Below are 23,832 nucleotides of genomic sequence, written 5' to 3' on the forward strand. Positions count from 1 at the left end.
CGCACTTCTCTCTGTGTTCTTGGCACACTCAATTTCGCTATTGCCTGAAATCTCTCTGGGGTCAGTTTCCTTCCCTCCTTCGATAAGAGGTGACCTAAGTAGGTCACTTCTTGTCGGTAATATTGAAGCTTGGAAAGTGACACCTTGTGATGCAGATCACACAGATGACGCAATAATCACAATGTGGCCTTTTTACAAATTTTCTCAGTATCTGCCGCAATGAGCAAATTGTCCACATACTGTACAAGAGTGGCACCTTTAGGCAATACAATCGTATCAAGCTGTGTTTTTAGAGCTTGGCTATATATTGATGGACTTTCACAGTAGCCCTGAGGAGCGCGTTTGAAGCGGAAGCTTCGACCTCCTAAACTGAAGGAAAAAATATCCCTGCTCTCCGCAGCAATTGGAATGCTGAAGAAAGCATTCTTTAGGTCGATCACCGAAAACCATGAAGCAGAAGCTGGAATCATAGTCAATAATGTGGTAATGTCGGGGACAACTGGAAATTGTGGCACAACTATCTTATTCACTTCTCGAAGATCAATCACGAATCTGTACACAGGTGGCTGAGAAGGGTCAGTTTGTTTTAAAACAGGCAGAACAGGACTATTGCAAACATTGCCTCGTGTTTCTTCAATCACATCCTTTTCAATTAATTCGTAAACAATCGCTAGCAAAGCTTTTTCACCCTCATTAGATATTTTGTATTGGGGAATTCGTGGCATTTTGACATTAGATTTCAATGTCACAATATATGGTGGAACTTCTAAAAGACCGACATCATTAGGACCAGTAGCCCAAAGAATATCTGGGAGAACCGACAATTCTGCTGGAAGTGCATCTCTCGACAAATAAATGGGAGAAACCACTTTCTTACCTAAAGTAAGTTGTACTCCTAAAGGAGAACAGTATAAAGTCGCATATAATCTTTTTAGCAAATCCAATCCTAGCAAATTTTCACCACAACCTGTTGTCAGGATAAGGGGTGCTTCGAATTCACAAGGACCAACAGAAAGAGATAAAGGGTCAGAAATTTGATTTCTAACTGGGGCGCCAGAAAAACCTACAGAAACGTTTATTTCGCCAGACAAAGGTGCACCAGGGAGTTTGGAGTGCATAATAGAACTCTTTGTAGCACCAGTATCCAACAGAAAAGGTTCTGACACACCTGATGTAATAACCTCAACGTAAGGTCCACTCTGATCTACTGGAACTGAAACAACTCCCTCTCTTTGTCTATGGCTGTCCTAGCAGTCATTCTCACACTGCTCATTTTCTGTGTAATACTCATCAACGTAGTATTGAGTTGTCCTGTCAGATACGTTATTTTGCTGATCGAACCTGTTCATAGAGTTTTGTGGTGGAAGGGGACGTGTGTCCTGTGGGGCGTTTCCACGCCCTCTACCTCTAGGTGCTTGCCGACTGCCACGACCTCTAACACCAGAAAGTCCATTTGCACGTTGTAATAGAGTAGGACAATTATACTTGTAATGACCCTCGTTTGCAATATAAACACTGGTTGGGGCCTACAAGTACACGGGGTTGGTTATACTCGAATCTTGGCGAGTTTCTCTGATACTGTTGAGGCTGCTGAAAAGTATTTTGGTAGTGATTTTGACCATTATTATTTTGATTACCACCACCACGTGGCGGATATGCTTGCTGTAGCAAAACCTTCGTTTTTAGTTCTCTAGTTTTCTTTTCTACTTTATCTTTCTCATCTTTGTCTCTATTCTCGTAATATTGTGCGGTAGCCAATATCTGGGCTGAAGATGAGACTGCCCAAGAACTTTCTGAATCTTAATTTTTTACACAATTCTGGAAGCAGATTGTGCACGAATTTATCGACAAACAATCTCTGACCACCTTCTGTGGTCATATCTTGACCGCTGTGGTCAATGAATGTTTCTTCAAATCTAGTGAAGAAATCTGAAACAGTTTCTTCCTTCTTCTGCTTGCATGCAGACAACTTATCCCAATTTACGCGTATTGCAGGCATTATCGTTTTCATGTAATCTACTATTTTACCAGGGAGTTCTGCTATCAAAGGCTCAGGCTTGGCACCACCAACTTGTCGGGCATCTGCAACAGTAATATTAGCCATTGTGTCACCTAATTCCTGGTCATGATCCATATGACGAATTTTACCCCATAAAGGCTGTGGAACAACATTCCCAAATAACATATCTATATCGGCTAAATTCATTATACATGACCCAGCAGTTTGTGACAACTCTTTGTAGTACCCTGCAGGATTTTTACGCGGATCTGGTAATGTTTGTTTGAGTGCTAAAACTTCAGCTCGCTTCCACGGGACATGTACCCATACACGCTGGAAATGTGGCATAATAGGTGGGTTAGCGGTGGGGTCACCCTCTCGCCATTGTGGGGGAACTTCTCTCATAGGGTATTGTCGCGCCTTTTTCCTACTAGATGCACTAAATTCCGATGGTGACCCAGAACTGTTTCCCTTACTTCGATATGATAACAGCATTTCAAGTGCTTTTTCCACTTCGGGACCTACAATCATTCTCTCTCCAAACTTAAACCGTACACGACACATCTCTTGTGGGATGCATTCCTGATCATTGTCTTCTAAGTCCTCGCAAAGGAAAACACACATCTGTTCGAAAACATATCTCTGGGTCGCTGCTTCCCATTGATGGAAGACTTCCATGACAGACTCTACGTCATATTTTACCGTGTCCATGACCCATTTCCGTGCTAAACTATTCAGTGAATCTCTCTCTTGATAATCAGGCAGTCGACTTCGCAATTGTCTTCTTCCCATGTTAGGGGTCGTAGAAGGCGACCCGAAAAGAGGTAAAAGTAGGTTAGTAACAGTGCTGGCCATTTTCTGCCGAATAGAAGGTGAAACTGAAGGACAAATAGGTGGAAGAACGGGGTGAGATAAGGTAGGGGTAGAGATAGCAGAAGAGGTATCAGGGGAAATAGAGGGGGCACTAGGCAAAATCGTAGAGGGAGTATTAGACGACGTGGAAAATACAGTAGGCAAAAATCGTAGAAAACACAGGTGAAACAGAGGTGGCCGGTGGGCCTGGAGAAGGCTGCACCGAAGAAGTAGGAGCCAGCTGAAGAACAGCTGGTGGGTGCTGTTGAGGAGCAGGAGGCGTAGTTTGCGCAACTAAAGGTTGCGGGGGTGCTGGGGCATTCTGCGCATAGGGGGGTGGTGAATTTAGTAAATGCGACATTAATGGGTCTTTTTGACGCTCTTTTGCTGCCTCTTGCTGAAGAGACGGCAAAACTGGATAACACTTATCTATTGCCAGTTTACGTTGCCTGTGCAACTGCTCATTCATCTGCTCTTCTTCATTGTCTTTAAACTGCACAGCAGCTTGCATTACTGATAGTCCCCCTGCTCTCTTATTTTTCTTAGCTAATTTAATTTCTTTTTGTTTGGCTTCTTTACGCCATAAGCGAAAAGAGTCAAACATCACCGGCCGGGCTTTCTTTTTAAAGAGTTTTACTTCAAGGTTGTCTAAGATTTCAGAATCAAAGCTACCATATTGTAGCCATTTTAGAACACCATCTTTTCTAGTGTATTTAATCCATACTTCGTTGTAAGTGATGGGGCCTACCCCATGCTTCACGTATAGCTCGTAAGTCGGAGTTCCAACTGGAGGAACCGGACATTAGTCCTCCAATCGGGAGTCCCTATTATTACTACCAAGACAAAACAAATTCCCAAGTCTAAGACTAGGCATCTTCGCTCTCTAATCTAGTTCCAAACTTCAAAGGATTTATCGATTACGATATTTCTCGTGAATACACGAGTCCTTCGGTTATGGTGCTTGCAAGTACCAATACAAAACCTTGTATCCAAAAGATACCACAAAGTAAGTCCACCTAAGGACTGGGAAACGCTCCACTTATACTTAACTGAAATATCGATGACGTCACCAGAAGACTCGTCTCAGTGTTTCGCTCTACCAAACTTCAAGGGTCCAAATCAGGGCGATAGCCAGGGCAGCAGTCCTTGTAGCCGTCGGGAAGCGGGGAACCTCGCAGCAAAGACCTTCGGACCACGTCGACATGCAGGGGTCGATGAGGTGGTTGGCCGTCCTCCGGAATTTCCACACGAAGCTCCTCACGATCTTCTGGCTGACTGGTACCACTGGAATCGCCCCAAACGTTGGGCGCCAACTGAGGTACTGGGTTTTTAAGAACCGGCACAGAACCGGTAACCCAGCGGTGCCAGGGAATCAACACCCAGAGACCTCGGGTTCTTCCTGATTCAGACCTACAGAAACTCAGAGTCTTCTAGGTGAAGTCAAAGATTAGTTTATTGGCTGCAACCAAGATAACAAGTGTCCTAGAAGTACAACACGGGTATATTCTCAGGAGACTGCACACTTTCGCAAAGTCAGGCTTCTCTTCTTATACACAATTTTGGGCTCTAGGCAAAACATTCCTGGTTGTAAAGTAAATCGTTAACATATTTTTAGACAAAAAGAAAGCAGAGTCATGATGACAAGTCCATATTTCACTTCGTGCTGTCTACAACAAATCATTTGGCAAGGCCCAACATTTCATCAGATATCGCTGGACCCCTAATAAAAACGGTCACCTCCCCACCATAAAGTAAGTGAAGCAAAAGAGTGGAGATAGATGTGAGCGAGATATGGCAGGTGCGCGTGCTGAAATGGTTTTATGGTTCGTTGAGCCTAGATGCTATCTTGCTCTGGCACCGGGAGGGGAACTGACCTAACGAGTTCGGCCTGGGGCAATGGTTCCAACTTGTACGGGTCATGGAAAAGTCAATCAAGGAGCATGTGTCCTTGTGGAGTTGAATTCTACTGGATTAAGGCCTATGTAAAGGGCAACATATAAATGGGAGTCATGGGTTCAGAACGTGAATGACGATTTCGAGGTGAAATCGTCACTCGAATGTGCTGAAAATATAGGTACATTATGTGCTCGTCATTCTCGGTCTTTTGATACCAAATTCGTCATGTTTCGGCGAAGTTTTAAGTCTCGATTTCAGAATAATTATACAAATCCAGCTTTTCAGAACCTCATTAGGAAGCTGGCCATATCTCAGCCGTGACCGGCGGACTTTAATATATGCCGCGATTGTGATACATGTTGTCGGACTCAATTGTGTGCATATCTAGGGCCCTTTGCATTGGTATCTGTATGTAATCTTGCTCTGCACTTTTAATAAAGGTTTTTGAAAGCTAAAAAAAAAAAAAACTTATCACAGGAAATGGTCATACAAAAGAACACCGAAATGTGAGAATATGTGGCACTTCATGTCAGACTACTGAAAGAAGGAAATGCCAATGAGCAGGGCAGCCGGTACCATGCTTTTTTCCGTTTTTTCTGTATGTGCATGTTACTCCTATTACATGTATTGTTCTATATTTATTTTGGGTACTGTGAAAAATTGAATGAAGACTCGACAATGAATGTCTAAGGTTGCACTGCTATATGTATCCATGTTTAACAATAAACGTATCTCAAAAGATTTACTTTGCAATGTAAATGAGCGCACATCTACATCTATTAAAGCTATTTGGAGCAGCTTGTATCTTAATTAACTCTACAAGTGGGTGTCTGCCAATAAACTCACAAACAGACTTGCTCCAAAGCTTCCTAAATAAACATGGGCTCAAGTCCCTTCAGCACGCAGTTGAAAATTCACCAGTGCCACCAAAGTTTCCAAAGACATTCAAGGGAATAAGCACCATGGATTATGCATTTGTCTAAGCCAAAATTGTCGAGCATTTGGATAGCTTTGAAATCCTCTTATTACAAGAAAGTGACCACCTCCCACTCTGCACAGTATTGAACCTCAGCACATCCAAGTGTGAATGCCAGATAAAGTTGTACAAAAGGAGTGGTGATGGACGGAGCATCTGAACCAATCAAACACTCACACCCAGTCAACAGATCTGGGTTTGATCCATCACCATTCTTTAGCCCACTCTGCCACCCCAGTTCAGACATGGCCATATGCAAATCAGTCTGACCCTGTGCCTCATGGGAACAGTCCAGCCCGAACTGCCAAGCAATGCCTTCCCTGGACCTGAAACAAGCTTCCGGTCCAGGGAAGGCATGGCTTGGTAGTTCGGGCTGGACTGTTCCCATGAGGCACAGGGTCAGACTCATTTGCATATGGCCATGTCTGAACTGGGGTGGCAGAGTGGGCTAAAGAACGGTGATGGATTAAACCCAGATCTCTTGACTGGGTGTGAGTGTTTGATTGGTTCAGATTCTCCGTCCATCACCACCCCCTTTTGTACCACTTTGCCAGATAAAGTTGGGCACCTCACAAGGCAACGAAACTCTACACTTAATCAATCCGGAGACTAAAACGGGGCCCAGTTACTTCGCAAAAACGTAAATTCTGGAAATCTGGCAGTGGTCTGACCCTTACGATTCATAGTGGCAAAAATCTGCTAACCAATTGGGAGTTCATTATCAAGGATACACATCTTATTTTAGATTATGGACTAGCTCCTCGAAGGGTCTCTATTTAAAAACTCTCAAAAGAACTGCCCCATAATGGAACACCTGCAGGAGGAGGAAAATGAAGCAAAAAACACACAACCTGCAAACCTAGGCTGATCAGTATTCGACACTGCAGACCTTAACGAAACATATGCAACTTGTTTGGACTATTCAAAAAAAAGGAAAAAAAAAAAAAAGAAAAAAAAAAATCAACAGAAGGACAGAGTGGTTTCATATATACTCACTTATGGATAAAAGAAGCAGTCAGGCTGACCCCGATAGAGATACATCAAAACCAAAATGTGCCAGGAAACCACTAGAAATAAAGCAATTGATGAAACCTCGTGGACACAGCATGGAAAGAAAAGCTGTGTATTTAAAAAAAAATGTAAATCCGTTATTGTAAAGCGCAAACTACTCACCCTTACAAGTCTGAAGGTCGCTGAGGGCCGTTGTGGAAATTAAGTGAGCTATTGCCCAGAGTGCTGAGCTGAGCTGAGCTGCCACCGGAGCCGGAAATCGAACCGTGAACTCTGTGCTCCGAAGTCAGCTGCCCTGGCCACTGCACCACACCTCTCCACTGAAACATCATGTGTCTCATCGGCAAAGACATTAAGTATCCCAGATGACTCATCAGACAAAGAACCAATGTTCACGAATATATTCAAAGAATTGTGTGTAAAACAAGAGCAACAGGTGCTCCTGGCCCAAATGGGATACCAGCCCAAGTTTTGAAAGAGGACATCGACCTGTGGTCTACAATATTTTTCTTTCCCATGTACCACACATTCTCAGTGACCAGTCAAGTGCCAGAGTGCTGGAGGCCTCAATATTGCATCCAATGTTCAAGAAGGGAGATAAGCAGAATGCAAGCAACTATCGCCCGATTGCCCTTCTTGATACTGAAGCTAAAGCATATGCTTCTGCCCTCTTAAAAGAACTGGAGTGCTGGGTTACGGCTAATTAGATTGTTCCATTTTGTCAAACGGGCTTCAGGTCGAATTCTTTAACATCGGACAACACAGTTGCCCTAATTCACCAAGCGACGAGTCAGAAGTCCACCACCCACCAGCATGTTTTGCTGTCTACTCTGTCGCATTTGACTCAGCAGACAGGGGCAACCTATGGAGGAAACTTCAGGCCTGGAGCATTGCAAACAATCTGCTTAATGTGAATTTATCTTTGTACACCTCCACACGGGTGAGGGTTAAGCTGTTGGGCAATAACAGGAAAATCCCTATGAATAACTGATTAAAGCAAGGCTGTGTCCTTGCTCCCATGGTATTTAATCTGTACACTGCAGGCATGTAAGCAGCCCTAAAATATGCCAATTTAATCCCGCCAAAAATCAGAGATGTTAAGATCACTATATTGCAATTTGCTGATAACATTGTCCTGCTGGACCATTCCAAAATTGGGATTCAGAAAGCCCTAAATGACCTCCTTAAGTACAACGAGGCAAAATAAATAACAGCGAATGAGTCAAAAACAAAAGTTATAACCTTTGGGAGGACAACCAAGGAATCAAACTATTGCTGGACTATGGACCCTCAAAAAATCATTGGGACAAAATAGAACAATTACTTGCGCATGTGGCTTTCCACAAACGGCGGTACCAAAACCCACTTGAGCTACCTTAAAGTAAAGGCCACACTAATTACTACTAGACTTTGCCAGCTTAACACAGGATTAGAAAGTCCCTCTTCTGTCCCAATACAAAGGGTGCTCAGGGCCACCCTACTACCTGCGATCACCTACGACCAAGAAGCCTTCCCGGGGCAACTTACTAAAACTACAGAACAGCTCCTTCTAAAAGGATACAAGAGAGTATTTAGGCTGCCCAAATACATAAGAGGTTGTCTGATTAGACTTTAATTCAGGTAGGCGGTTCAAGAATGGGCCTATATGGGCACCTTTTTAAAATACTACTATAGATGTATTACGCCACGCTTAACACCTTTAAGTCTGTTCTCAAGAATATATTTAAAAATAAGAGTAGCCCTTCGTCCACTTCCTAAATGTGTCAGCTGAGTCCCTCCAAGTAGATATAGCCACACTTAACAAATCACTGCTTTCACATACAGCACTTAATACTATTTTGAAAAAGCAGATAAAAGCATTGTCAAAATCAAGTGACCATGACAAACTAAAGAACACACAGATATAGAAGCGATGGCAACTTTGTATGCTATTAATGACCCACCCTGTTTGAAGCTGTAACTATACCTGCAGTGTTCAATTGGAAAAGCTTGTCCTAAACAAACATTGGCTACCCGGTTGATGGCCCTTCAAATTAAAGAAACTAATGCAAACTGGCCATCTCTTTCCAAGATTGTGAAGTGTAGGCTGTGTGGCTACAAAAGAGAAACTTTTAACCACATATTATGCTGCTGTCCTACACCACAGCATAAGAACCAGCAATGAGAGTAGGAATTTTGCCTTCATTATGTTGGAGCCAACTGAATTAGTAAAATGTGGTAGATACATTAGAGTGGTACACGACCTCCTTAAAGACCTCAACAAGTCTGCCTAAATTACAATCTGGAAAAGATTAAATTCAACTGTAGAAAGCTTGGGGTGTCATGTAGCTTCTGGGGTTTACCATGTGTAAGACTATGCAGTTTATCTAAACTCTGTTTAGCACTTGGCAATATAATGCAAAGCATTTTAACTTCGTCAAAACCATTGTTTACTTGCCTTGCAATAGCCACTATGTCACTTTTTTTTTTTTTTGCAGTTTTATATAGCGCGAACTAGAACCGAACCGAATCAGTTATCAGAGCGCTTTACATAGCACCAGTTACGTTACATGAGGACACACTTTCATTTTAGGCACGGGGAGATTAAGTGATTTGCCCAGAATCACAGGGGGTTTTTGGCGTTGTTACCGAGACTCGAACCCAGATCCCCAGGTCTGAGGTCGAGCGCCTTAGCCGTTAGGCCAACCCCTCTCCCCATACCTTCATTGGAATAACACAAATGATCCTATTTTAGGTTCATTTAAGACTTTCCTCTCTGACCTTGACCTCTCCCAGCTTTGTAAAGGACCTACACACAATAAGGGCGCTACTCTAGACCCTATCATTGCCAAAGACAACATCATACAAATAGGAGACATCTTACCTTGCGACTGGTCTGATTTTCAAATTCCCTTCCTCGTCCTAGATAAGGGCTTGGGTAGACGGGGTCAACCCCTTAAAGTGAAACAACTAACTTGCAATATGAGAGACATCAATATACTAACTTCAATCTCCAAAAATAGACTACAGCCCCACCCCCTTAATATGACCAATCTAGACAATCTCTCAGGTCATTACTTTAAACTGTTGTCTAACATTCTTGATCCTATTGCACCAAAGTAGCTCAAAAGGATTCCTGTCAAACAGTGGTTTAATGGTTCCCTAAATGATGAACGGCGCAATCTTAGACTATCTGAGAGACTCTGGAGAAACACGCCCTCCACCACAAATCCCACTCAACTTAGAAAAGTGAGAAGCTCCTACAACAAACACATCCGACTGGCTAAAACAGACCACTTCAGCATTTAATTAGATGGAGCCAAAAACAGGCCCAAAAAACTCTTTGAAATCATTAAGGAACAATATAACCAGTCTTTCAACCAGATCTCTACTCAGATATCCCTGCTCCCTGGTAGTGATGATTTCACAGCTCACTACTCTGAAAAAACAAGGAAAATCGAGTTGGAGCTACTACATGTCACTCCTAATCTGTTAGCCAAGAAACTTACCTCAGGATCAGTGGAGCTGGCAGAATCCTCAACAATATCCTCACCTTTAGGATGCTCTCTCAAAAACAACGCCTCCCTGAACTCTTTTCTCCTCCCAGATTAAAAGGAGCTCCTTCACATCCGTGGCATCCCTTAAACCCTCCAACCATTTTGGTGATCCTTTACCCGCTAAGCTCTATAAAGATTTAAACTCAGCCAGTCTCCCTCTTTGATCCAGGATCATTTATGAATCCCTCTTACAGGAAAAGATTCCGGACTGCCTAAAGTTTTGGCAAGTTGCTCCAATTCCTTAGAAGCCCAATGTGGACCTATCAGACCCAAACAACTTCAGACCTATAACCAGCAGTATGACTAGCTAAATTGCTTGAAACATGTGTCCATTCACAGCTCTGCAACCACATTGAGAAATATCAACTCCTTGACCCTCATCAGTCAGGTTTCAGATCAAGGCACAGTACTGAAACGGCACTAAAGCACATTGTTGATGACGACTTGAGAGCCCATGACCAAAATGTCCCTTGTCTCCTGATCCTCTTGGACCTGTCCTCAGCTTTCGATACCGGATTGATGTTCAACACAGGATAGGTCTCTCGGGCCTGGTACTAAATTGATTTGCCTCCTTCCTGCAAAACCGCACGCAAAAGATCAAAGTTTAACATTCCCTTGCTTCCAGTACCCCTGTCATGATTGGAGCCCCCAAGGATCAGCGCTCTCGCCCACTCTATTCAACCTCTTTATGGAGCCACTTGCTGTCATTCTGAAACAAGCGAACATTCAGTACCACATGTATGCGGATGACACACAACTGTACCTTAAGATCTCCTCTCAAGAGGACATAAAAACACTAAATGCTGCAGGTGCACAAACCCAGCAATGGTAAGCTCAGAACCATCTCCTACTAAATACACTCAAAAAGGAATTTCTTTTGATCTCCCCATCCAAGCACTCAGCTCCTACCCTTCACTGGACTAAACATCTCACTGCCCTAAACTGCACCCCTCATGTTGTAGACTCTGCCAAATCTTTAGGTATCACCCTGGATAAACACAAACATGCAAGAGCACATTAGTGCTACCACTAGGGTGGCCAATTTCCAACTTAACACACTTAAGAAGATCAAACCTTTCCTCCCCCGAAGACCTCAGGCCGGCGTTTCAATCCCTGATTATCTCTAGATTGGAATATGGGCTGGTGACCCTTGCTGGACTTCACAAAGCTAGCCTGGCCCCACTCAGAGCTACCCTGAACGTATCAGCTAGACTCATAACGGACTGAAACTAAATTGGCTATCTATTGAAGCCAGAATCAGACTCAAGATAGCTTGCCTGACTCATGAAGCCATACACTACAACCCCGTACTACCTGGCAAATAAGCTTGAACAATCGGGCTCCTGCCAGAACCTTAGAAGTATATCCACCCTTCTCTTGAAACCTCCAAGATTCAAAAAGAAAAGATCTTACAACCGTGCTTTCACTGGTCTTGTTCTGAGAATTTGGAACTCACTGCCATCCGAGATCAGATCCTATCCTTCCACTACATCCTTTAAAAAACTTGTCAAAACACTACTCCTGAACGAACATTGACACCATCATCCTATGATCATGCTCTTGTTTTTATTAATACTCAATTAGTTTTTATTAGGTCTCGCCTGTCGATGCGCATGCGCATCGAGCTTGCGAGACTATTGGGGCTTAAACAGTCTTTAACCAAGTTGCAAGGAATCGTGGCGATTCCTTGCAGTGCCCGTGAAATACAAGCTTAATGAGCATGTGCATTGAGCTTAAAAGCGCGTGCACATGCCCCCAGCCGCCTGCTTGCATGTATTTTCCCTCAGCCGCACTCCTCCCACACCCCCGCTCCGCCCCCTCCCCTGCCTGCCGTGTCGCGTTTCTTCAGTTATCTTAGCCGCACTCCAGGCCCCTGCTGCTTTCACACCCTCATGCCGCTCACCCCCTCCCCTGCCCGCCGTTTCGCATTCATCCCCCCTCCCCTTCTCTGCCTTCCCTCCATTCACCCCAGCGCGACTTCTCCTCCCCCCTAATTACATGCCTGCTGTTTACTTCTTTCACGGCAGCTCTCTCGCACATCAAAGGCTGCCCCCCACGCCTCGCAACAGACTTCGTTGGCCCCGAGGCAACCAGTTCTGACACACACCAACTTAGAGCTTGACTTGTACTGACCCTGCACCCCAGCAGACATGCAAGCATCAGACATCCACAAGCATCAGACATATATATTCACCCACTCTGCTTCAGTCACCCACTTACACAAATCGCGCCAATACCCCGAGCAGCAGTGCCCGCAATACCGAGCGTTCTGTTATGCCACATCTCTCAGCTTACAGATACCTTCGCTCTTTCTTTTCTTTTCCTCTCAACGTTTCTGCCTCTTTCACTCTCTCCTCCAACTCTCTCCCCCCTCTCCATTTACTTAAACAAATCTCGCAGATACCCCAAGCAGCAGTGCCCGCACTACCAAGCGTTCTGTTATGCCACATCTCTCAGATTACAGATCCCTTCGCTCTTTCTTTTCCTCTCCACGTTTCTGCAAATCGTTCTGTTATGCCACATCTCTCAGCTTACAGATCCCTTCGCTCTTTCTTTTCCTCTCAACGTTTCTGCCTCTTTCACTCTCTCTTACAACTCTCTCCCCCCTCTCCATTTACTTACACAAATCTCGCAGATACCACAAGCAGCAGTGCCCGCACTACCAAGCCTTCTGTTATGCCACATCTCTCAGCTTACATATTCCTTCGCTCTTTCTTTTCCTCTCCACGTTTCTGCAAATCGTTCTGTTATGCCACATCTCTCAGCTTACAGATCCCTTCGCTCTTTCTTTTCCTCTCAACGTGTCTGCCTCTTTCACTCTCTCTTACAACTCTCTCCCCCCTCTCCATTTACTTACACAAATCTCGCAGATACCACAAGCAGCAGTGCCCGCACTACCAAGCCTTCTGTTATGCCACATCTCTCACCTTACATATTCCTTCGCTCTTTCTTTTCCTCTCCACGTTTCTGCAAATCGTTCTGTTATGCCACATCTCTCAGCTTACAGATCCCTTCGCTCTTTCTTTTCCTCTCAACGTTTCTGCCTCTTTCACTCTCTCTTACAACTCTCTCCCCCCTCTCCATTTACTTACACAAATCTCGCAGATACCCCAAGCAGCAGTGCCCGCACTACCAAGCCTTCTGTTATGCCACATCTCTCAGCTTACAGATTCCTTCGCTCTTTCTTTTACTCTCCACGTTTCTGCCTCTTTCACTCTCTCTTCCAACTCTCTCCCCCTCTCCATTTACTTACACAAATCTCGCAGATACCCCAAGCAGCAGTGCCCGCACTACCAAGCCTTCTGTTATGCCACATCTCTCACCTTACAGATTCCTTCTCTCTTTCTTTTACTCTCCACGTTTCTGCCTCTTTCACTCTCTCTTCCAACTCTCTCCCTCCATCTCCATTTACTTACACAAATCTTGGTGAGGCACAGGCAGCAACAGTGCAAGCTTCCCTCACACACAGAGCAGGTACAGCACATGCAGCAACAGTGCAAGCTTCCATCACACACGGAGCAGGTACAGCACAGGCAACAGCAATGTAAGCTTCCCTCAAACACGGAGCAGGTACAGCACACCTCTCCATTTACTTAAACAAATCTCGCAGATACCCCAAGCAGCAGTGCCCGCACTACCAAGCCTTCTGTTATGCCACATCTCTCAGCTTACAGATTCCTTCGCTCTTTTTTACTCTCCACGTTTCTGCCTCTTTCACTCTCTCTTCCAACTCTCTCCCTCCATCTCCATTTACTTACACAAATCTTGGTGAGGCACAGGCAGCAACAGTGCAAGCTTCCCTCACACACAGAGCAGGTACAGCACAGGCAACAGCAATGCAAGCTTCCCTCAAACACGGAGCAGGTACAGCACAGGCAGCAACAGTGCAAGCTTCCCTCACACACAGAGCAGGTACAGCACAGGCAACAGCAGTGCGAGCTTCCCTTACACATGGAACAGGTACAGCACCGACAGCAGCAGAGCAAGCTTCGCTCACACACGGAGCAGGTACAGCACAGGCAGCTCTGAACAATGTGCCTGACCTTATTGCAAGGTGAACTATCCCTTTCTTTCTATAAATTGAGATAAGCCTAGTAGTGGATGTGTTAGCTCCTACTACTAGTTTCAGTGTCTATTGTCACATTTACTTTGAACTATACATCCCTAAAGCCATATGTGTGTGTGCCCATTAATCCCTGGTGCTGTACTTCACCGTCCCTCAACCCTTTTCTAGTGAAAAAAGGGGGAGGGGGATTGGCAACGCCTCACGGGAGCAACCACCATGGAGGATGTGTCAAACTGGTACTCGCTTGACTCCCCACTGTATCATCATCAGCAGTTGCCAACCGTAAAAGTAAAGGGGATCAAAAAATTGTGCTAAAGAAAACAAAACTCCGTGTAGTGATGTGAATGACCCAACTACGTGATAGGGCCTACCCTCCCGCAGATACCCCAAGCAGCAGTGCCCGCACTACCAAGCCTTCTGTTATGCCACATCTCTCAGCTTACAGATTCCTTCCCTCTTTCTTTTACTCCCCACTTTTCTGCCTCTTTCACTCTCTCTTCCAACTCTCTCCCTCCCTCTCCAATTACTTACACAAATCTAGCCGATACCCTGAGCAGCAGTGCCCGCACTAGCGAGCGTTCTGTTATGCCACATCTCTCAGGTTACAGATCCCTTCTCTCTTTCTATTCCTCTCCACTTTTCTGCCTCTTTCACTCTCTCTTCCAACTCTCTCCCTCCCTCTCCAATTACTTACACAAATCTCGCCGATACCCCGAGCAGCAGTGCCCGCACTAGCGAGCGTTCAGTTATGCCACATCTCTCAGCTTACAGATCCCTTCTCTTTCTTTTCCTCTCAACGTTTCTGCCTCTTTCACTCTCTCCTCCAACTCTCTCCCCCCTCTCCATTTACTTAAACAAATCTCGCAGATACCCCAAGCAGCAGTGCCCGTACTAGCGAGCGTTCTGTTATGCCACATCTCTCAGCTTACAGATCCCTTCGCTCTTTCTTTGCCTCTCAACGTTTCTGCCTCTTTCACTCTCTCTTCCAACTCTCTCCCCCCTCTCCATTTACTTACACAAATCTCGCAGATACCCCAAGCAGCAGTGCCCGCACTACCAAGCCTTCTGTTATGCCACATCTCTCAGCTTACAGATTCCTTCGCTCTTTCTTTTACTCTCCACGTTTCTGCCTCTTTCACTCGCTGTTCCAACTCTCTCCCTCCCTCTCCATTTACTTACACAAATAGCGCAGATACCCTGAGCAGCAGTGCCCGCACTAGCGAGCGTTCTGTTATGCCACATCTCTCAGCTTTCACTCTCTCTTCCAAATCTTCTCAAGGTGAACTATCCCTTTCTTTCTATAAATTGAGATAATCCTAGTAGTGCATGTGTTTGCTCCTACTACTAGTTTCAGTGTCTATTGTCACATTTACTTTGAACTATACATTCCTAAAGCCATATGTGTGTGTGTGGCCATTAATCCCTGGTGCTGTACTTCACCGTCCCTCAACCCTTTTCTAGTGAAAAGAGGGGGATTGGCAACGCCTCACGGGAGCAACCACCATGGAGGATGTGTCAAACTGGTACTCGCTTTACTCCCCACTGTATCATCATCAGCAGTTGCCAACCGTAAAAGTAAAGGGGATCAAAAAATTGTGCTAAAGAAAACAAAACTCTGTGTAGTGATGTGAATGACCTAACTACGTGATAGGGCCTACCCTCCCGCAGATACCCCAAGCAGCAGTGCCCGCACTACCAAGCCTTCTGTTATGCCACATCTCTCAGCTTACAGATTCCTTCGCTCTTTCTTTTACTCTCCACGTTTCTGCCTCTTTCACTCTCTCTTCCAACTCTCTGCCTCCATCTCCATTTACTTACACAAATCTTGGTGAGGCACAGGCAGCAACAGTGCAAGCTTCCCTCACACACAGAGCAGGTACAGCACAGGCAGCAACAGTGCAAGCTTCCCTCACACACAGAGCAGGTACAGCACAGGCAGCAACAGTGCAAGCTTCCATCACACACGGAGCAGGTACAGCACAGGCAACAGCAATGCAAGCTTCCATCAAACACGGAGCAGGTACAGCACAGGCAACTGCAGTGCAAGCTTCCCTTACACATGGAACAGGTACAGCACCGACAGCAGCAGTGCAAGCTTCCCTCACACACGGAGCAGGTACAGCACAGGCAGCAGCAGTGCAAGCTTCCCTCACACATAGATCAGTTACAGCACAGGCGGCAGCAGTGCAAGCTTCCCTTACACATGGAACAGGTACAGCACCGACAGCAGCAGTGCAAGCTTCCCTCACACACCGTCACACACACTCAGCTTCACACACCCTCACTCACCCTCACACACACACACACACACACACACACACAACAAAAGGAAGAATAGAAATAAACTATCCTAATCCACACTCTAACTCCAAGATAGAAATCCTGAGTCCTAATTCACCCTAATAAACTAACAGCCTAATTCACCCTACAAATACACCCTCAAGATACGCAACAGAAAGACATCCTAGAAAATAAAAACGAAAGGAAAAATACGCCATCCTAATGCACCAGCCAAATAAACAATCAAATAAAACTAAACAAAACACAATATAAGTAAAGACTCAAATAATAGCCTCCTATTCCACCCTATTCAACGAAATGATTGTGCATTTAACAGATAGATAAGTTTAATGCCATTTTCTGAGACAAAAACAAATTTTTGCACGCAATTAAAAACAAAGGGGGGCAACGGAGTCGTGCATCAGATACGTTACACACAAAATCTACTTCCCAAATGTGAGCTACAGCATTCAATGATGTTTATCAGGCTTCAGGTCACCAAACAAAAATTATTCGGACAAAATAACACCAACAAAAGAACGAAGAAATATCTGGCAGGAAGCGAGGACAAGGATGTACAAACACAAAAGTGAAACAGCCTATTTTTAACTGGCGTAATAAACAAGCACTATTCATCCAGGAAATGGGACGGATTAAACACAATTGTCACGAGTTACACAAAAAGCCGTACGCATATAACAATAGCAGTTCATCACACGGAATTACATCAAATATAAAAAACATATTACGCAACTTGGATTCAGCGCTAACATCATCAATAAACATTACATATGTCTCTTAGCTTCACAAAACAACGCGTAATACAATTAATACTTTTTAAGTGTACAATATTCATGGCGAAAAGAGTACTTAGAAACTCAAAGAACAGCTCTTGTACGTCAAATAACAAACAACTGGTATAATACATTACATAACACTTTAAGAAAATAAATACATTACATATCGAAGAATAAAAACAAGACTTTAATTACATTACATAATATTCATTTCGAAATATTACAAACAAAAAAAAAAAAAATGTCAACATTATTACAAATACTCATTCATTCGTTAAGTTAAATATACTATAGGTAGTAAATAAAAACACTTACATATAAATTAAATAAATAACTAAAAAAATTACAATCGCTAACAAAATGTCACTATTTTATTAAATACACATAATTATTAACTAATTTATGCATACTATCAATACTACTTTAAATTAGATAAAAAAACACTTAGAGGAAATCTCTTACCTATCATACGACGCACCCACAGCACACGAACAGGAACACGCCTTCCGCATCCCGCTATTCTCCATGTTCTGGAGAATTCCACCGATTACGTATGCAAATCGGAACGCGACGTCAAAAACGTAGCGCTCCGATTGGCTAAAAAATATGTCAATCAAAAAAAGACGTTACGGTAGGAAAAATAAAAAAAAACTAGAACGCTAACCTGTAAAATGTAGGTAGCGTTAAGGTGGCGCTTTGCGTTCGACATTTAAATAAAAAAATAATAATTCAACATCAACCCCTCACCCTCAATCACCCTCAACACATCACCCTCACTCACCCTCACCCACCCTCACCCACCCTCACCCACCCTCACCCACCCTCACTCACCCTCACTCACCCTCACTCACCCTCACTCACCCTCACTCACCCTCACTCACCCTCAACCCCTCAGCCTTCCCCTCACTCACCCTCAACCCCTCACCCTCAACACATCACTCACCCTCACTCACCCTCACTCACCCTCAGTCACCCTCACTCACCCTCAGTCACCCTCAGTCACCCTCAACCCCTCACCCTCAATCACCCTCAATCACCCTCACTCACCCTCACCCTCACTCACCCTCAATCACCCTCACCCTCAATCACACTCAACCCCTCACCCTCTCACCCTCAACCCCTCACACCCTCTCACCCTCAACCCCTCACATCCACACTCACCCACACTCACCCACACTCACCCACACTCACCCACACTCACCCACACTCACCCTCAACCCCTCACCCTCACTCACCCTCAACCCCTTACCCTCAATCACCCTCACCCTCACTCACCCTCAACGCCTCACCCTCACTCACCCTCAACGCCTCACCCTCACTCACCCTCAACACCTCACCCTCACTCACCCTCACCCACCCTCACTCACCCTCAACGCCTCACCCTCACTCAACCTCAACGCCTCACTCAACCTCAACACCTCACCCTCACTCAACCTCAACACCTCACCCTCACTCTCAACCCCTCACTCACCCTCAACCCCTCAGCCTCACCCTCACTCACCCTCAACCCCTCAGCCTCACTCACCCTCAACCCCTCACCCTCACTCACCCTCAACACCTCACCCTCACCCTCACTCACCCTCACTCACCCTCAACCGTTCACCCTCAACCCCTCACTCACCCTCACTCTCACTCACCCTCACTTACCCTCAACCCCTCACTCACCCTCACTTACCCTCAACCCCTCACTCACCCTCACTTACCCTCAACCCCTCACTCACCCTCACTTACCCTCAACCCCACTCACCCTCACTTACCCTCAACCCCTCAATCACCCTCACCCTCAATCACCCTCACCCTCACTCACCCACCCTCACCCACCCTCACCCACCCTCACCCACCCTCACCCTCACTCACCCTCACTCACCCTCACTCACCCTCACTCACCCTCACTCAGCCTCACTCAGCCTCACTCACCCTCACTCAGCCTCACTCACCCTCAGCCTCACTCACCCTCAGCCTCACTCACCCTCAGCCTCACTCACCCTCAGCCTCACTCACCCTCAGCCTCACTCACCCTCAGCCTCACTCACCCTCAGCCTCACTCACCCTCAGCCTCACTCACCCTCAGCCCCACTCACCCTCAGCCCCACTCACCCTCACTCACCCTCAACCCCTCACCCTCACTCACCCTCACTCAACCCCTCACCCTCACTCACCCTCATCCCCTCAGCCTCCCCCTCACTCACCCTCAACCCCTCACCCTCAACACCTCACTCACCCTCACTCTCACTCACCCTCAGTCACCCTCACTCACCCTCAGTCACCCTCAGTCACCCTCAGTCACCCTCAGTCACCCTCACTCACCCTCACTCACCCTCACCCTCAATCACCCTCATCCTCAATCACCCTCAATCACCCTCAATCACCCTCACTCACCCTCACTCACCCTCACTCACCCTCACTCACCCTCATCCCCTCAGCCTCCCCCTCACTCACCCTCAACCCCTCACTCACCCTCACCCTCACTCACCCTCACTCACCCTCAACCCCTCACCCTCACTCACCCTCATCCCCTCAGCCTCCCCCTCACTCACCCTCAACCCCTCACCCTCACTCACCCTCACTCCCTCACCCTCACTCACCCTCACTCAACCCCTCACCCTCACTCACCCTCATCCCCTCAGCCTCCCCCTCACTCACCCTCAACACCTCACTCACCCTCACTCTCACTCACCCTCAGTCACCCTCACTCACCCTCAGTCACCCTCACTCACCCTCACTCACCCTCACCCTCATCCTCCCTCACCCTCACTCACCCTCACTCACCCTCACTCACCCTCACTCACCCTCAACTCCTCACCCTCAATCACCCTCACCCTCACTCACCCTCAACCCCTCACCCTCACTCACCCTCATCCCCTCAGCCTCCCCCTCACTCACCCTCAACCCCTCACCCTCACTCACCCTCACCCTCACTCACCCTCAACTCCTCACCCTCAATCACCCTCACCCTCAACCTCACTCACCCTCATCCCCTCACTCACCCTCAACCTCACTCACCCTCATCCCCTCACTCACCCTCAACCCCTCACCCTCACTCACCCTCACCCTCACTCACCCTCAACCCCTCACCCTCACTCAACCCCTCACCCTCACTCACCCTCATCCCCTCAGCCTCCCCCTCACTCACCCTCAACCACTCACCCTCACTCACCCTCACTCACCCTCACTCACCCTCACTCACCCTCACTCACCCTCACTCACCCTCACTCACCCTCACTCACCCTCACTCACCCTCACTCACCCTCAGTCACCCTCAGTCACCCTCACTCACCCTCAGTCACCCTCAGTCACCCTCAATCACCCTCAATCACCCTCAATCACCCTCAATCACCCTCACTCACCCTCACTCACCCTCACTCACCCTCAACTCCTCACCCTCAATCACCCTCACCCTCACTCACCCTCAACCCCTCACCCTCACTCACCCTCATCGCCTCAGCCTCCCCCTCACTCACCCTCAACCCCTCACCCTCAACACCTCACTCACCCTCACTCTCACTAAATGACAAAGCCATCAATATAGCAATTTTAACATCGCAAAAATAAATAAATTATGTCATTTACAAGAACAATAACTACAACTTTTCTAATGCGATACTTATTGCATTCCAACCCCACTCATCCACGCAACGCCACTCATCCACGCAACGCCACTCACACACGCAACGCCACTCACACACGCAACGCCACTCACACACGCAACGCCACTCACACACGCAACGCCACTCACACACGCAACGCCACTCACACACGCAACGCCACTCACACACGCAACGCCACTCACACACGCAACGCCACTCACCCACGCAACGCCACTCATCCACGCAACGCCACTCATCCATGCAACACCACTCTTCCATTTGCAAAAAGAAAAATGTCTAACTATTCTATTGTGAGACCTATTGCATTTCCAATGCTTGTTACACTTATGCGTTTTACTGTATGTATTTAAGGTATTTTGATCTAGTCCTCTATGGCTCAATTGCATTAAATGGTAATCTCGCTCTTGTTAAAATGTCCTTGATTCGTATCGCACGTCTCTGGTTTGTGTTATTGTACGATGTTTTGCTCTTCGTGTGCTACGGCACCGTTTATACCCCCAACTTTTAACCTGAATGTTTTCCATTATGTTGTAACTTCACCTACTTTCACATTATATTTGTACCCTTGTTTGCGCCAACTCTGTACAGCACTCTGATACCCCTATGGGTCTTGTTCGCGCTTTATAAAACTATTCAAATAAATAAATGTATGCTTTTATTGGGCCATGACCAATGTCGCTGCTATGGACCTTTTTTTCTATAGATTTTGGATTTGTTTTTTTTAGAATTTTTGCACATTATCGTTATTTCCTCTATTATAAAACACTAATTGGTTACTACCTTAAAGTTTTTTTTACTTTACCTCAATACTGCGGATATCATTATTTTTCCATTTTCTTGGATATTTTCAATTATGGTGCGATCTGTACTATGGTGAGTTTTGCTGCTTTGATCTTATTACCTCGCTTTTATTAACCTTGGTATTCATAGCTATTTTTAGTAATCAGCACCTGTAGTGTCTGTAGCTAATTCCAAGTCCTTCTTAGTGTATTAAATGTAATCTGATAGCACTGTTGTAAAAGTTTTTCTTAAGGCATTTTAACGTATTCTACGCGCTGTTTTACGCAGATGTCACTTTCTTATCAATGCCTCGTGTATTGCTTTTGTTAAGAGAATCCACACTGTGAAGCTTTTTTATTAATTATACACTAAACAATTATTGACAACTCTATAAGCCGTCAGTCTTTTACCGCTTTGGCCCTGATAATAATTATCGAAAGACGCGAAAGTCAGTCAAAACACTACCCACAATCAGTTATTCTTCATTTGAGAAACATCAGGTAAGGAAACGATTTTTTTTCAGAAAGCATTTAGCAGTTGTAATCGGTTAAGGCATTTGAAAACTGAAAGCCTCGATTATGCCGTGTAGTATATTGTAACGTTAAGTAGTGTCAGTATCTTTTAGGTAAGAAAGTCTTCATGGAACTTTTATGCAACAATTGACTTTTCGCGATGCTTTGTATATGAAAATGCATCAGTAATTCAGCCGACGAGAAAAGTAGTAAGTGTACCGGTGATCACTGGTGTGCTATAGTTGACATACAGGCCACCCCCACCTGGCATACTATATCGTGACCAGGGTGCACATAAGAGAACTATGTACAACATTAGAGTTGTCTAAAGCCTCATGAGATGGATAACTAAGCCTAGCCTCAGAGAAAACCCAATGAAAAAGTCAGACGAGTTAAAAATTGCAGGACTCGTGAATCTGCCCCTGTGCACCAACTGCTACACACCCACTCCCCTCCCGCGAGCTCCTGGCTCACCTACCCGTTTCTGCTGGGACTGCACCCAGTACACAGAGGGCTCCTTGTGTTGCAGTAGGCCGCACTTGCTGACAAGCAAAGCAGTTTCTCCATGGCGTCTCAGTCCTGGCCCGCACACCACCCTTGCACTCGCCGCCGCAGAATTCAGCTGCAGCCCAAGTGCAACATCCGGTTCCCGGCCGGACGAGGGAAGCACCAATACATCCCCGGGCAGCACCACCTGTCCCACCATCTCCTTCACCGGTGCCGCCATGCCTGTGCTAGAGAGGTCAGAAATAGACAAAGAGAAAGGACTTTTTCCCACAGTGAACGAGCAAATAGTGTAAACACTGAAGACAGACCTCGGTTTCAACTGAAAAGTGAAGACATTGGTTACAGACACCGATAAGGTACGTACATCGCTATATTAAAGAACTAGAGCGCACATGTCTGGGTTGAATGTGCCAGCACTCCGCGCCATGCTACTACAGGAACCAGCGTTACAAACGTGCAGCATACTAAATCTGTAGGTGAAAAGCTTCGTGTCTGAGCTACTGATCGACTGCATGTTTTTACAAGACCGTTTGCATTGGCATCTTATTAAATGTTTCATTCAATGCAGATGTAACCAAATATTAATTTAGGCACAAACATATTTTTTAGTTTAATTAATTTTTATTGAAGTAAAGATAACTGTAATGTAATGTGTCCGTAACCATTATAAAAGTATAATAACGTGATGGTAAGTAAAAAAGAATTCTAACAAAATAAGGGTACATCTTATGATAGAAAACAAAAAAGTAGAGAAAGAAAGTGAAGAGAAAGAACAAAATAGAGAAAGGAACAAGGAAGACAGAACAGAAAGCACAGGGAAGAAACGAAACAAAACGAGAAAGAATATTTGAAAATATTCGGGGCTGAGTGTAAAGAGAGTGGGAGCCAAAAAAGGTCAAATTCGATCTTTGCGGCTGCCCGAGGCCACGCAGGGGCCATCAAGAGGGCGGCCCCCTAGACACAGAGGGCTTCCCCCCGCCCCTCTCTAGTACCCTCCCCTCCCCCGGGCAGG

At 45.7% G+C, this 23,832-nt stretch overlaps 1 protein-coding gene across 1 annotated transcript in view; it reads right to left on the reverse strand.

Moving 5' to 3' along the window:
- Positions 1-23,077, reverse strand: part of EXOSC3 (exosome component 3) — a 65,958-nt gene extending 42,881 nt beyond the window's left edge. The window contains exon 1 of the mRNA XM_078676313.1: positions 22,792-23,077. Coding sequence (XP_078532439.1) covers positions 22,792-23,040 — 249 coding nt within the window. The 5' untranslated portion in view covers positions 23,041-23,077. The remainder of the gene's footprint in view (positions 1-22,791) is intronic.
- Positions 23,078-23,832: the final 755 nt, after the last annotated feature.

Source organism: Lissotriton helveticus, chromosome 2_1 (assembly GCF_964261635.1).
Source record: "Lissotriton helveticus chromosome 2_1, aLisHel1.1, whole genome shotgun sequence".
In the NCBI taxonomy this organism is placed as follows: domain Eukaryota; kingdom Metazoa; phylum Chordata; class Amphibia; order Caudata; family Salamandridae; genus Lissotriton; species Lissotriton helveticus.